At 35.6% G+C, this 16,176-nt stretch overlaps 1 protein-coding gene across 4 annotated transcripts; it reads left to right on the forward strand.

Moving 5' to 3' along the window:
- Positions 1-384: 384 nt before the first annotated feature.
- On the forward strand, positions 385-10,441 carry LOC133671699 (DNA-directed RNA polymerase 2B, chloroplastic/mitochondrial-like). 4 transcript variants are annotated; one of them, XM_062092542.1, is made up of 20 exons: positions 1,445-1,568; positions 1,893-1,940; positions 2,491-2,729; positions 2,819-2,952; positions 3,050-3,116; positions 3,364-3,422; positions 5,022-5,139; positions 5,349-5,462; positions 5,602-5,733; positions 5,818-6,234; positions 6,621-6,671; positions 6,954-7,024; positions 7,857-7,941; positions 8,135-8,284; positions 8,387-8,461; positions 8,592-8,681; positions 8,824-8,871; positions 9,265-9,379; positions 9,469-9,572; positions 10,004-10,441. In XM_062092542.1, exons 2-20 carry the CDS (start codon positions 1,913-1,915, stop codon positions 10,112-10,114), a joined length of 2,208 nt encoding a protein of 735 aa, XP_061948526.1. In that variant the 5' UTR covers positions 1,445-1,568; positions 1,893-1,912; the 3' UTR covers positions 10,115-10,441. The 4 variants fall into 4 exon arrangements, with proteins under 4 accessions (XP_061948525.1, XP_061948527.1, XP_061948526.1 ...); XM_062092541.1 differs by lacking the exon at positions 1,893-1,940 and having other exon boundaries at positions 385-1,568; positions 2,508-2,729; XM_062092543.1 differs by lacking the exon at positions 1,893-1,940 and having other exon boundaries at positions 1,434-1,568.
- Positions 10,442-16,176: the final 5,735 nt, after the last annotated feature.

Genomic DNA, 16,176 nt, shown 5'->3' on the forward strand with positions numbered 1-16,176 from the left:
TCTAATAAAAAAAAATTAATTTAGTAACAAATTGTCGCTTTGGTTGGCATGTAAATGTAAATATGAATTTCGAAAGATATTTCTTTAGTAATTAATAAACTTCTATACTTTTCATGCCCCAAGTTCGCTTTGGTTTTACAAGTTAAGATGCACCAACAATTTTTATTATTAATAGCTTTTTTATTATTAATAGCTTTATAAACACACAAAATAATAAAATTTAATTCTACATTCCTAATTATGCTCTGCAAATTACAAACAATAAAGATTAATAAAATTATATGCCAAAGTTATTTTTCTTTGTTATTTCAAATTGGCCCAACTTTATCTTAGGAATCCACCCACGACTTGCAATTTATAACCCCAAGCCCTTGGAAACTTTTGAGATTATACAAATGCCCCTTCTAGTCCTGGATTCATGGCAACACAAGTAGTGAAAAGAGAGAAACAAACAAGACGATTTGGCCAAAAACCCCAAAGAAGGTTTATGCAGGGTTTAGGGTGGCCGGTATGCTAATACCACTACCATACCCTCTCTATGAACACATTTCCTTTCTCAACTTGCATTACCCGCGCATTTTAATTCATCTCTCAATCACTTCAATTCCATTTCTTTTCCTTTTTCATTTCTTTTCCTTTTTCATTTCCTTTAATTAGAGTGCCAACTCCCATATATTTTCTACCAAAAATTTTGATCCTTTGATTACTTTTGATAAGAAACCCACAATTCTGTCTCTAAACCATCCACAGTTATGTGGAGAAACGTCGCAAAACAAGCCACTTTGAAATCCCAATCAAAGTCCCTCGATTTCCCTTCATTTCCAAGAACGTACAGCTTTTTAGGAGCCTCTAGAGAACCCATCTTTTTTGAGAAACTCAAGTTCCATTCGCTTAATAACACAAGTCCACGACTGGGTTTTCGAGCAATTGGCGAAATATCAACCCATGAAGATTTTATGGGAAAACCCAGTTTTGTTTTTTTGAGAAATAGTGATAGTACTAATGGGAATCGGTGTGGTGGATTTTTCCCAAGAGGGTATGTGAGTGTAGCTGAGGCATTGTCATCAACAGATGTTGAAGATAATGTGTCTGGTGCCGATGAAGTGCAAGAATTGCAGCCAGAAATGAGGAAAGAAGAGGAGAAAGAGGAGCACTTTAGGAGGAGGAGGCTACATGCTAACCCTGGAATAGGGTCAAGGAAGCATAGGGTCTTAAGGAGAAGGCAAGTGAAGATTGAGGCGGAAGCATGGGAACTGGCAACGAAAGAATATAAGGAGCTTTTGAAGGATATGTGTGAGCATAAGTTGGCTCCTAATTTGCCATATATGAAGAGTTTGTTCCTTGGTTGGTTTGAGCCTTTTACAAATGCAATTGCGAAAGAGCAGGAGTTGATTAGAACGGGGAAGAATAGGCAGGGTTATGCTCCGTATTTTGATCTGTTGCCAGCTGACAAGATGTCTGTTATTGCAATGCATCAACTCGCAGCAATGGTAATGACAGGTGGGGAACATGGATGTGCAAGAGTTGTGACTGCTGCTTGTATGATTGGTGATGCAATTGAGCAGGAGGTAAGTAATTTTTAATGTTTTATTTACTTATTTTTACTTGCGGTTTGATTTGTAGACAGGATAATGAGTGCCCGTATAAAAATATTGAAAGATAAGGGAAAACATAAAGTTTCTTAAATTTTCTTTTAGACAACCTTCATCTGAGGTGATGAACTAGGAAGAAAGATGAAAGTTACTATGTACAATTATGAGATAAAAATCAGCTATGGAGCTAGTAGTGCCTGGAAAATTAGATTTTGAAGTTACGTTCCGTAAAGTTTTGTCGAATGTTGAATGGGGTTTTTCTGGATTTCTTTTTTATATATCTATAGTTTTTACTTTCAGTCCAAGTTTTTCTGCTGTTCATGGTTCCAGGGAGGACACTAAATGTAGGTACGAAAAACAATGTAGTGTAAGATCCTTTAGATACTACGTTTTTACAATTTTTTCATTATGTGTTAAACTTTTCATATCACGGGCCTTATTAGGCTGAATATTCTATTACGCCTTTCTTTTTTGCGCTACAATTTCTTCAAAGCATGGGCATGGTGGACTCATAAGAGTGACATTCAACTTTCCTTTGTCAGAGCTCATCTCATGTTTCGACATTGTTTAACTATGGATTTATACTTTTGCATTTCCCTTTTGGGGACAGCAATTATCTTTATCATTTCAATTATGTGTGTTCTTGTTTGTGCCTTTGTTTTGTAAGTTGTTTAAGTTTTTCTCTTAGTTTAGACGTTAATGGCACGCGTGACACTTTGCTCTACTGTCTCTTCTGACTATGGGAGTTGCTTCCACTTTTCTTGTCCTTTTTTTCTTTTTAAAAAAGAACTATACAATGAAGAGATATTTAGGTGTACCATTCTTAATCCATTTTTTGGAACTCCTAACTCTTCAGTCTTGTTCTCTTTCTTTGAACTGAGGACTGAATCTGTAATAGTTTCTGTGATGAAACAGATTAGAATACACAATATCTTGGAGAAAACTAGGAAGAAAAAGGAAAAGGCTTATGATAGCAAGAATGGTGTAGAAGGTGAATCCCCTGCTGTCATGAAGGAACAAGAAAACCTAAGAAAAAAGGTCACTGATTTGATTAAAAAACAAAAGCTGCCAGCTGTGAGGAAGATTATGAAGGGGAAGGAAGATTCAAAACCATGGAATGCAGATGCTAGGGCTAAGGTTTGTGTGCTTGTAATCATTGATAAAGGCTAATTTTCTTAAACAAATGTATCGTGTACGGATTTGATTTCTGTCCTTGCACTTTGCAGGTTGGAAGTCGTCTAATTGAATTGCTGCTACAAACAGCTTATATACAGCCTCCCTGTGATCAGTTAGCTGATAGTCCATCTGAACCTCGACCTGCATTTGTACATACATTCAGAACTGTGTCATATGAAAATAAGTATGGAGTCATTCTTTAATTGACTCGATGAGCTTAATTTATCTTTTCTTCCTTGTAAGTGCTCCTAACTGATGCACAATGGCCTTTTCTTAAACAGGAAGGGTGCGAAAAAATACGGTGTTATTCAATGTGACCCACTAGTCCTCAAAGGCCTAGAGAAAACTGTGAGTAACCCTGTCATATTTTGTTCTTCTAGTGATATCTAGTTTTCATATTTTATCATCCTTTATGACATGAACTTGTGTCGGGGTGCCATATACTTTCAAAGCAGATAGGTTAGTTTCTAGATTTTAGAGCTGAAACAGATAAGATTTGTAGGCAATTTCCATGGTGCCTCTTAAGTTGCAGATGTTTGTCTTTCATTCTTTTTTCTTGCACAAGAAGTCATAAAAATGTTGTTTCTCCAAACAGGCTAGGCACATGGTGATTCCTTATATGCCAATGTTGGTGCCACCACTTAGATGGAGAGGGTATGTTAACTTGTTTTATATTTACAGTTTTTCCACGATTTTCTTGTTTTAATTTTATATTTTTTAGTTGGATATATTCCAAGTTCAGAAATATTAACATAGTGTTTTGGTTACTTCTGCTTGATGCCTGGAGCTGTTTTCAATTTTCATGTCACGTTAAATGCTTAAAATGGTATAATAGATGAAGGGATGAATCTCTGATTATAAAGACTGGAATTCCAATCCCAATTTCAGTTAATTGAAATTAACATTTCAGCATGTTTCAAGGCTCTGCCTCTCCATTTCTGTAACCTCCATTGGAAGGGAAACTAATTGTCTTGCAGGTGTTTATTGAAAACATGGTGAATGTGAGATATGAGATGGAAGGTTTTGTCTAGGATTCTCAACAAAACGGAGAACGCTGTCTTTAAACATTGAAGAGCATTTGCTAATCACAGCCATGTCTAATACGGGAAAATTAACATTATTGCCACAGGCAGGAGAATTTAGGGATTGCTATCGAATTCTTTATTATAATGTTTTTGATGTTAAAGGGAGAGGTATACTTCATGGAAAAGAATGGTTGGCAGTTAGAGATAAAATATAGAGAAAGAAAAGGTGTTAGGTTTTCTACAAGGATGCTGTGGTGGATTATTTTAGCGCAAGAAAAGATAAGAGTATCAAATTGTTGTTTTCATGTGAAGTCAGACATGTAGTTAATTTAGGATGAGGATAGTACATAGAGAACTTGATTGAAGTAGTTTAGTTTCTTAAGGTGATGATTTATATATAGATATTTATTTCAAATTTCAAATGTGCCAGAAGCGCAAGGAGACAACAGATGATTACATGGGAGAAATGGCTCAGACAGATCTCTGCAGTCAAACTGAGATTTTTGAACCTTATTGTTTGGCAAGTTAGTTAGGATATGTTTTTCATGGACTTTGGTTAAGTTTTTCATGAATAGGTGATCACAATCCTAATTGGAAAAACTTACACATGCTTTGGAATATGAAGAGGCCTCTATAGCAGCTTCTGTCATTCAACCTATTGCCTTTAAATCTGATAAGCTCCCTAGCGCTTTTGGTTGTAAATTCCCCATTAGGACTGAGATTCTGGACACACTTTCTATCTACAAAAAGAAAAGATTTAAACCAGTGATTGCACTCTGAATATCTTAATTTGATCAGATTGAGCATCAGATGAAAACCATTTCATGAATTGGTTTTGGGGAAAGAGCACTTTGTTTACTAGCAAGTTTATAGTGGGTCTTGGATCTTTCACTCAATCATCATGCAAGTTGCAGGAGGCACATTAGCATAGTCCCCACTAAAATTAATTTTAGATCCTTGTATACAAATTTGGAAGATACAAATTCTTCATACATGTTCCTTACATACGCTACTTTAATCTGGCATTTAATGAGTTTGTGGTTGGATTCTGGTTCCCATGTAGTTGTAGCAACTCTTAACACCACTATTGCTTCTAGTAACAAATCAGGACCTGGCATTTAAGTAGCTTTTTGGTGTGTTCTAAGCTCTTCTTAGATAATTGTGTCATAGCTTGTGATATTTACCTCTCTCTTACTCGTGTCGAGCATAACCTCAATGCCCTTTGCAGTTATGATAAAGGAGCTCACTTGTTCTTACCATCCTATGTCATGCGGATACATGGTGCTAAACAGCAACGTGAAGCAGTTAAGAGGGCACCTAGGAAGCAGCTACAACCAGTTTTTGAGGTCTGTACATATTAGATGCATTGCATGGTTACTGATGCGTATTTTATTGTTTGAACTAAATCATCTTTTGGTACTATCATGTGATGTTCTTTGAACACAATCTTATACTGATAATTGTGTATACCTTCACATGCTATCACATGTGTAGATTTTACCAGCTTAGCTTCTGGTTTAACAAGGATTCTCTTTTGTTTGAATTAATTTTCCAGGCCCTGGATACACTAGGGAATACCAGATGGAGGGTAAATAAGAGGGTACTTAGTGTTGTTGATAGAATATGGAGTAATGGAGGCTGTCTTGCTGATTTGGTAGACCACAGTGATGTGAGTATCTTTTCTAACTTTCCTCAATGTAACTTTTTTTTTCTGAGAAACTCCTTTACCTTTACCTTTGTGTTCCAAGAATTGATCATGATGTCTATAGCAATTAAAAATCCATTCTCATTTAATTTCTTCATTTCAGGTTCCTTTACCTGAGAAGCCAGAAACAGAAGATGAAGCACTACTTAAGAAGTGGAAGTGGAAACTCAGAGGAGCGAAAAAAGAGAACAGGGAAAGACATGCACAGCGTTGTGACATAGAACTTAAACTTGCTGTAAGACTCAATTTACTTTATTTTAGACAGTACACTTTCAATCTTATTGATGGTGTTCATGCCATGATTCTTAATTGGGTCCAGGTAGCACGGAAGATGAAAGATGAAGAAGGTTTCTATTATCCACACAATATTGACTTTCGTGGGCGTGCCTACCCCATGCACCCATACTTAAACCATCTTGGATCAGATCTGTGCCGGGGGATTTTGGAGTTCGCAGAGGGATGCCCTCTTGGAAAGTCAGGCTTACGCTGGCTGAAGATACACATTGCAAATCTATTTGCTGGTGGTGTAGACAAGCTATCTTATGAGGGACGGATAGCTTTTACCGAGAATCACCTTGATGATATATTTGATTCTGCAGACAAACCACTTGACGGAAAGCGTTGGTGGTTGCATGCAGAAGATCCATTTCAGTTCTTGGCTGTGTGCATTAACCTAACTGAAGCTTTGAGAAGCTCCTCGCCAGAAACATATATTTCACATATTCCTGTTCATCAGGTATATCTTATCAATGTATTGCATTGTGCTCATATAAACTTCTTATGGACATTTTTTAAGGATTGTAAAGCATCCTACCCAATTGAGCACAGTTTTACTGGAATGGTAGGGAATGGATTGAGAGAGGCAGAGGTGTTAGGAAGATGAATGGTAAAAGGAGAGTCAAGATTCTTTGTTATTGTACCTTGTATGCTTTAGGAAAACAAATAAAATGATAAGCTTAAGTGGTTTCTATTGGTTCTATTACATAAAAAACTGTTGGACTATGTGGGACGATCAACTTAAGTACTCATCCCCGGGCTTATCCTTGTTCTTCTGGCCTATAATTTTTCTCATAACCTGTTCTGCCTTCTGATGCACCCCTTCCCTCTTATGGTTTTTTGTAGGATGGTTCCTGCAATGGCCTACAACACTACGCTGCACTTGGAAGAGACAAGGTAACGTCCTTAACTTGAATTGGATGATGTTATGAAGTTTTTTTTTCTTTATGATTACTGCTGATAAACAAAACCCAATATGTGCAATCTGTTTGTCTGATTTTCGTTTCCTAAGGCGCTATGCTGATGCCAATCATTGTTGAATTCAAGTTGTGTTTTTTAGAAGTAGTCTGCAAACTTTTAGTTTTTGAACTTCATTTTTATTTTTGAAAAAAGAAAATAATGCATTTGATTATATTTTGAATCCCTCTGCTTTTGTTAAATCATTGGAATCTTGAACAGTTGGGAGCAGCTGCTGTTAATCTAGTTGCAGGAGAGAAGCCTGCAGATGTCTACTCGGGAATAGCTGCTAGGTAAGGGGTTTCCTCATGATACAGTAGAAAAGATTTGAGCTAAGATGAGCTTTTGTTGAAGCAAACCAATGGAGCTGGTTGTTTTTATTCAGACTGATTTAAAGATTAGGTCGAAGATTTGAAAACGCAGAGATTTTTTGAGAAACTAAGTGCTGAAAATTAAGTGCTGAAAATTGTGGAAACTCTTGGTTAGTGGGCTTAATAAAGGGATACCCTTCTTTAAATCTGAAGTTCCATTTAATTACATGAGGACAGAATCTGAATTTTTAGATTTATAACCAACTCTTAATAGGATGACCCGCAAATATGATCCTAGGAATATAAACCAAAAATGCTTCCTAATTGGGTCCCAGTTTTTCTGAAACATACCTACCAGCATTATTGGATCGAATAGAAATCTGCAATTAACATTATCATCCCAAAGACTAAGAGTTTGGAAGCACTACTCTCACAAAACTAAAAGAAGAATGTATTTCACTGGCCGAGTTTTCTAGCTTTCAAGGAAATCCAGGTATTTGTAATGAAGTAGTAACATCCAATCGAAGTTTAATATTTCTGCTTAAATTAGGAACTTTAATTTGTTTCAATTCAATCAAAGCAAAACTTTAGTCAGCAATGCTCTTATTTGACCAGATCCATATGTTAGCCCTTCATGTGCAGTAGTCAAAGTCCTGTAGTATTCATTGGATATGTTTGATTGGAGCCAAATTTGTAAAGCCTCTGCAAGAATTTTTCTTTTTCAATCCTATATTTCTGTAGTGCATTTCTGGATGTGAAGCAAGCAGATATCTGCAAAAGGATGCTGTGATAAACATGCACTTTTGCGATGCAGAGTACTTGATATCATGCGGAGGGATGCACAGAAAGATCCAGATGTTTTTCCTGATGCATTGCGTGCAAAAGAATTAATTAACCAGGTTTTCTGCATGCTTTGATTGTTGATCATAGTGGTCTCCTGTCACTAAGGGATTGCTTTGTTACTATGGGGTCAACACTGTTTCATGCTTTTCCTTTTTTTTGGCCCATTCAAAAGATAGGGTGTACCTTGCCATTTTTCAATGTGGATAGGTTCTTTTACTTTCAAACTAATGGTGGTTTGACTCCATCTAGGTGGATAGGAAATTGGTGAAACAGACAGTGATGACATCTGTATATGGTGTAACTTACATTGGTGCTAGAGACCAGATCAAAAGGAGGTTAAAGGAACGTGGTATCACAGAGGAGTCAGATATCTTTGGTTGTTCTTGCTATGCTGCAAAGGTGTGAAGGGAGTGTCCCAACAGTGATGATTCATAATTCCTTAGCTTTACTCTTTTTCATAAAACATGTCACTGACAATATTTTATAGTGTTGCTTGATCAGGTGACCTTAACTGCCATAGGAGAGATGTTTGAAGCTGCACGAAGTATCATGAACTGGCTTGGGGATTGTGCAAAGGTGAGTCTGTCTCAATTTATTTGTTTTTCCTTTATGTTGATTTTCTTTTTTTGGTTATTTTTTTTATCTAGTTTCTATACCAACAACTGACTTTCTGTTTACATTTTCTCTTTGCATTTTACCTGACCAGATTATCGCATCTGAAAATGAGCCAGTGCGGTGGACAACTTCCCTAGGACTTCCTGTTGTACAACCTTATCGTAAATTAGGGACGCGAAGTGTGAGTTCTATGACATTTGCAGAAGCATAGTAGATCATATAGTACTGACAGGAAAAAACAAATGAGTGGCATTTTGTTACATTCATATCGATAGAGAGGGCATTTTGAGTACTCTTATCTTCCTTTTGTGCAATTGCTGCAGATCAAAACTTCCCTACAGGTTTTAATACTACAAAAAGAAACTGACAAGGTTACGTTACTTATCTTTGTTGCTCGTTTCTGCTTTGGTAATCAAGATTCCATAATATCTACTTCAACTTCGAGTCTGTGCTAAGATGTTGATAACACATGAAATTGTGAAAAATCTGAAATAACCTGTTTTTATTGCTGAAATGTTGTTTGAGGATATAGTATCTTACATTGGTACATTCTGCTAGATGTTTCCCAATTTTTTGAACCAATTTTTCTGAACATGATTTCTGGTAGACTTCAGTGGGTGTCTTGGCTTTTTGTCTAGCTAAATTGCCCTGATTTTTTTTCTTTATTCAGTCTGGACTGAGACCAAAATACTAAAACAAAGGGGGAAAAGGTTGTACCTTCTGGGTCTTGGATCTCAAATTTGGCAGTTCTTTTACTGTTACAGGTTATGGTCCAACGACAGAGAACAGCTTTCCCACCAAATTTTGTTCATTCCCTTGATAGTTCTCATATGATGATGACTGCAGTTGCCTGCAGAGGGGCAGGCTTAAACTTTGCAGGTTTTTCACTCATTGCTGGATTTTGTCTCAATTGCTGTCCTATTCCTAGTTTTGATTTCTCATTACTGTATATTGGCATACCGTCACAGGAGTTCACGATTCATATTGGACGCATGCATGTGATGTGGATGAAATGAATAGGATACTGAGGGAAAAGTTTGTTGAGCTCTATGAAACACCTATATTGGAGAATGTAAGTATTAGCACTGCTATATTGTTCTAAAACTTACAAGGGCAATGGCCCATTCATTGGCATCATTATATATTTGTAGAAGGCAAAAACCCAATACAATATTTTTGAAGTTTATTTGGCAGAGCGGATAAGAGGAAATTAATTATTTTTTACTAGCTTTATTCGATTGTGGTTGTTTTGGTTGTGAATAAAAGAACAAAGAAAAGAGATACGTACCATATGTTTAAAGAAACAACACTTGTTGCAGTTAATTAAAGCATTCTTTATAATATGTTCCCATCTGCTGTTTCAATTATGTTTTGGGATAAAAAAAATGCCTATAAATTTCAACTTGAATTAGCATTTAAAAGAATTGTGCAGTGTCAAATCCAAGTCTGAGGGTGTTTTTTTTAAGCAGAACTCATCATTTATACTGTTGGATTTGTATGCAGTTGTTGGAGAGCTTTGAAAAGTCTTTTCCCACGTTGTCTTTTCCGCCTTTGCCTGACCGGGGAGACTTTGAGCTGAGGGAAGTGCTGAAATCACCTTATTTCTTTAACTGATTCAGTGCAAGGGGTCCTCCTCTCATTGCTACACTAACGTGACCCCCTTCTTTTATGGGTGTCATTAATTCTTTGTTCCTTGCCAAGCCTGGCTATGGAAAGCTGTGATCTAATGAAGAACTTCCTGCTAGAGACTAGCCTCTCTATTGTATATAGTATCTTGAAAGGAGTCGTCGAGCATTGAAGATCTTCATTTGGTCTGTGAGTTTTGACTCAGCTCTGAATGCTGTTGTATAGCAAGCATATTTATTTTGTTCTGGGAATAGGCCTCGCTGGGTTCTTGCATTGAACAAGAATGAATGAAGAGACTTGTGATCATTGTGACCCGCCATAGTTCCAATCCATCTTCTTAACCACCAAAGCAACACCCATTAGCCACCACCACATACAGAAAACAAAACACTAACAACCACCAGATAGCCACATTTGAGATTCACCATTACAAATCAATCCATACCAGCAATAACCATATTCTCTTCATTTGTATGAGGGTCATAACAACACAGGAAATCAAACTCCGAGAGAGACATGAAAGAGAATGGAATTAAATAAGGAGTCTTCTGCCAAAATTCCATTTTGTAATTATTATTTTTATTTGTAATTTTTTTACTTCTTTCTTTTATCTTAATTAAAAAAATCATAGTGAAAAAATGGAAGTAGTTTTTTTTAAAAAAAAAGAAGACATCAACAGACAAGTTATCCATTGCAACACTAAGTCAGCGTTACTACCTGCATTATTAACAACTTAACTTGCATGATCCAAGTGGTATATCACCATTGTTAAGCATCCATTGGTGATAAATAACTAAATCTTTTGATTAGTTGAATTTTATTTTTCTACTTTTGTACTTGTTATTCAAAATTGTCATTAATATTATTTTTATGCCTATAAAATAAATAAATAAATATAATAGAGAAAAATCCCATCTTTCATTTTATTCTATATATTTGTACTTATCAACTAACTTTGTCATTAATATTTACCAACTAATCCTTTTTATTATTTATCAAACTTGCCTAAATTTGTAAAAAGTTGAGATAAGTGTTTGGTTGCCCTTTTACATTAAAAGGTTTAGTATTGCATGTTCATAGTTTTTTTATATATATATTCTAGTCTTGATTAATCTCCATATTTAAAAAAAAAGACTAGTTTTATTTTTGTATTGTGTTTTTACTTAGAAGATATGTGTGATCTCAATTTCATCTATAAGCTAAATTAGTGTTGCTTGTATTTATATCATGGTCATCTAATGTCTAATCTTAAATTTATAGTTATAATGGACTCAATCTTGAGTGATATTTTTAAAATCAACCATGAGCGTAAAATTATAGAGTTTGTGACAGCTAGATTAGGTGTAGGCAAATGTGCCTTGAGAACTGAAGATTGGAGAATGATTGCTATTTTTCAAATTGATATCAAGTGTGTGGATAAAAGTCGCAAAATTACCATTAATAATAAAAGTTGTATTAATACAATATCTTCTAATATTGTAATTCGCTTAGGTTTAAATTCTATTCCATATTATAAGTCATGTAGCATATCATGGGTTAACACCACCTTAATAGCAAACAAGGAAATATGTCTTTTTTTCTATCAAATTCTTAAGCTATCATGATAAAAATTGATGTGATGTGAATCTAATAAATGTATAACATGTCATTTTAAATAGGTCATGGCTATATGATATCCATTTCTAGTAAATCATATTCATGTTCCTTCATTTTTAAGAATAGAAATATCTAGCTCATTAGATTACCTTCAAAGCCTAATCATAAAAACAAGAAAAAATAGTGTGAAAGAAAAGGGAATTTTATATAATAAATCCAAGTGAATTTGTGAAAAAAATCAAGGAAGACTCTATTGTGTCTGGTTTAGTTATTGAGGAAATTTTTGAAAATTCTCTAGTCAAACCATCTGAAGATGCAAGTGTAAGTAACATAACAAGTTTCTAAATGAGGTTAAAGAGAGTTTACTATATTTGTGTGTTTTAGTTATAGAATAAGTTTTAGGTAACTCTTTAGAGAGATCGCTTGAAAAGATTAGTGTGGTGTTAAAATTTTTTTGAAATGTTTGTTATGTTCAATATCTGCTTGTTTATTACCCTTAATTATGATAACGTGTGGTGTTATGATCAAAGCATAACACTCTTTATATAAGATAACTTAGTAATTTCAAGTCTAATGATCACTTATACAATTATCACATAAGCATTTTTATGAATATAAATGATATTTTTATATGAAATTCTTTTAAGAGTCAGTTTTTAGTGTACTTATCATTCAATAAACATCTACATATTAGTTTTAAGTATCTTTTATATTTCAGTTTACAAGCAATTGTTTTTTTTTAATATTCAGTCTTAATCATTAACATTTAAGAATAATATTTTAATATAATAAAAATCTTTATAATTTTCAATTTACCACCAAGAAACATCAATGACAATCTAGTCAGTTTCTGCCATAATAGTTCCTTTCCGATTGTAGAGAGGATAGTTCCTTTCCGAGCTGCACAGTTTTATTCAGCACTGACAAGAAAATCAGGAAATGAGCGACAAATGCAGCGATGATGAAATGTTTTTTTCTTCTCCATCAATAAACCATACAACCATTTAGATTTAACACTTCTAATACCAGCGAAAAAGCAAGGCATGACAGTGAGAAGAAAGAGAAAAGGAAAGAAGTCATCACTAAAAATAGCCCTTCGATTTGGAGTATAGGTAACAGAATGAACATTTTAAATGACACTAGAACATAAATCTGAAGGGGATTGAAAAACTGGATGCAGATTGGTCTCGTGTTCAAGGTAAGCGAAATCATCATTGTATTTGACATCAAATATCTAGAAATGAGGAACTCGAAGTACGAAACCCAAAACCACTTACTTTTTTATTATTTTATCACGGGTTTTCTCCTGCTTCTCTGGCAAACCAACATACATGCAAACACCAAAGGACTTTGGGAACAAATTACAGAACATTACAGACATAAAGTTGTAACACCTGCACGTACAAACTTTATTCAGAATAAGGTCAATTAAAAGAAAAGGGAAAGAAACAACGAGTAATGTCCAAGTACACAAAATCTAAGATATCTATCAAGCACTATTTATGCATGTATGGTGACAGCAATCTTACCAGTGGCATCAAGTCAGCTGTGTTAGGATATTGCCATTTGTGGCAATACCCCACCACCAAGCAAGTGGAAGCATGAATTACAGCATAATTCATGTCATGTATTATGGCTTGATTGTCCCCTCCATGTGCTGGAGAAGCTCACCATTAATGCCTATAAAAGAGGCATAATTGTTTGAGAGCAAAGAGAGAGTGTGAGAGAATGTGAATGTGTGCAAGAGAGTGGAGAGAGAGAGAGCTGCAATGGCAGCAGCCTTGCTGCCATTGCAGCAACTGCAGGAGCACCAAAAAAAGCAGTAAGTTGAGTAGAGTGGATGTAATCCTCCTCCTCCATGTATTGTGTTGCAATCCTTTCTCTATCTCTAATACAATGACTCTTTCCCGTGGATGTAGGCGGTTTTGCCGAACCACGTTAAATATTGTGTCAGTGTGCTTAAGCCTCCTTTGAGCAACTATCAGTACACCACCGGTCCGTGTATGGGGAGCCGGAATCCCAACAAGCTGGTCCTTGAAAAATGTACAATTGAGATTAACTGTGCAAGGAAAGAACACAAGAGGAAATTTCAGAAATATGCAAGGACAATAATGCAGAAACAGTTGCATTCATTCCTAATCCATGTCTTTTCAAACAATAACACTCTCATAATATAACACTATATGTAAGACACGCTGAAACAATCTCAGTATATATCGAAAAAAGAATATGTGAACCAAAGCTTGTTAAAGACTTTGACCATCATGAATCCTAGTTACAGTCTCTGGCCAATGGCCCCAATATGCATTATGAATTGTGGCTCAACATCACAAGTTACAGTGGTGTTAAGTGAAGCAGACAATGATGCCAGGTGATGAACAGTCGGGAGAAAATACCAGAGGCATGAAAGATACAGAAGAATGGATAAGTCGAGGAATCAAGGAAGAAGGTTACTCACTGGCCAAATCGAATAACCGCCAACATGCAATGCCACATAAACTCTCTTCTCCACCTGGGATACAGAAAAGGAAAAGCAACTAAGAATGCAACAAAAAACCATCACCCACTGGAAGGAAATTTTTTTAGCAGCAGCACATCATTAAAATACACAAACATATTCTACATAAATCTTTTAAGCAGGAAATTTCAAAGGAAGAAGCTATCCTGCACACTCCTTCACTTCCTGAGAGCAAGGCTTTCTTCTACAAGATTGTCAGCTAATAAATACGCAATTCGTTTTATGGGGTCAACTCCTCCCTTCCTTGGGTCCTGGCACAGGACAACTTCAGATTCAAATCAAAACTATAGAGTAGAAGATTAAATCCATGTAACCAAATGCTAAATTCATGAAAATTGAAGAACATAAACTTGGCTAATTTGGCCGATGATAAGCCAGAGCTAGTTTTTGTCATTTCGTGTTAAAAACATGAAAAGACTTAAAGATGACATGGTTAATCAGCTGGATGAATTAGCCTTGAAGGTTAGGATTCTTTCTGCTAGAAGACTCTAGATCAACTGAGCAGACATGACAAGAAAAGATTCTTTCAACTAGCCAGAGTGTATGTTACTGGAAAAAATGCTGGGTGGCCATTGAAAATGTTTGCTCAGAATTGGAATCCTTGTCCAATAAGTCACTAGTATTTAGAGCATCCTATGCAGTAGATCTATGCAGTGCACTTAATTTTTTGTTAGGATTTCTTTTGTTTAGCAATCAGAGTACTCAGAGTCCCAATTAGAATACATTTTCTGCCTCTTGAAGTTCTATTGAGATTGTACAAACAGGAGAGGCTAGCAATCAATTCTTTGGAAGTTTCTTCAAACTGTCATCTTACCTTGCTTTTCTTTTAATTCCTTCTTCAGGATCCAGGAGATTTTCTGTTGGCACGAACATGTATGGTGTAAAGCACATTACATTCTCACCAAGTTGCCTTTTCTTTTGTATTGTGCTTATATTTCAGTCCTCGATGATTTCCTTGGTATCAAGTAAGCAAATAATTCACTATATGGGTTTATTTGGACAAGATCATGTCCCACATACATGACCAGATCCTCCTTTAGTTCGAAAATATCATCCAATCAAACAATAAATCAAAGATTTCTAGATGAGTAGATGACTTATATAGCCAGGTATATATTGGATAACATGTGATGGATTACACATCCGAAGTTCCCTCGACAGTATCAGTGTATCACTTGCATCAGACCTTTTAAGAAACGCATACAATTTAAATATAAAAAGCGTATTTTTGCTGACTCGATTTTTGTTAATAAAGGTGCCATGCGTGCTGCCGAGGTCATAAAGAGAGGCATCTCCATTTCTTTTGAACTGGAGAACTGGGAAAGAGAGAACAAATTGTTAAACAATGATCCCCAGCATCTACAATATTATCAAGGAAGCTGTCAACAACTGCATGCTTGAAGTCCCAATGAATGAGATTTTCTCAGCCCATCTATCCCAGATATCCACGCAGAGATACACGAATTCTATGACATGGAAAGCGACATAATCACTATAACCATACAGCTAGAAACAAAAAAGAATAACAATATAGTTCTCTAAGAAAATAAGCTTCAAAAATACTGTACACGATTCGGGCATAAAATAACCCACATAATCTTCAAGTTAAACACCTATCTACTTGGTAGGAAGGGAAAAAATGAAAGGGAAAGAGTAAAAAGAAGAGAGGAAGAAAGTCCAACTCTGTAAACCACTTCTCGGAAGATATTTATTGCAATAGCAGTCTCACAAGAGAAAGCAAAATGATTACAATGTTGTTGAGCAGCTCGTGGCTTTGGAAATGGAAATGGGAACAGGAAGTTTGCAGCAATTTATATAAACTTACAAACTAGAGCGTAACAAAGTCTATATCAACAGATAAGTTAGCTAAATACCAACAGATACAGAAACATTCCTGTCAGCAGGCAGCCAGGTTCATGGCTTTTAATTGTTCATG

The sequence above is a fragment of the Populus nigra genome, chromosome 13, assembly GCF_951802175.1.
Source record: "Populus nigra chromosome 13, ddPopNigr1.1, whole genome shotgun sequence".
In the NCBI taxonomy this organism is placed as follows: domain Eukaryota; kingdom Viridiplantae; phylum Streptophyta; class Magnoliopsida; order Malpighiales; family Salicaceae; genus Populus; species Populus nigra.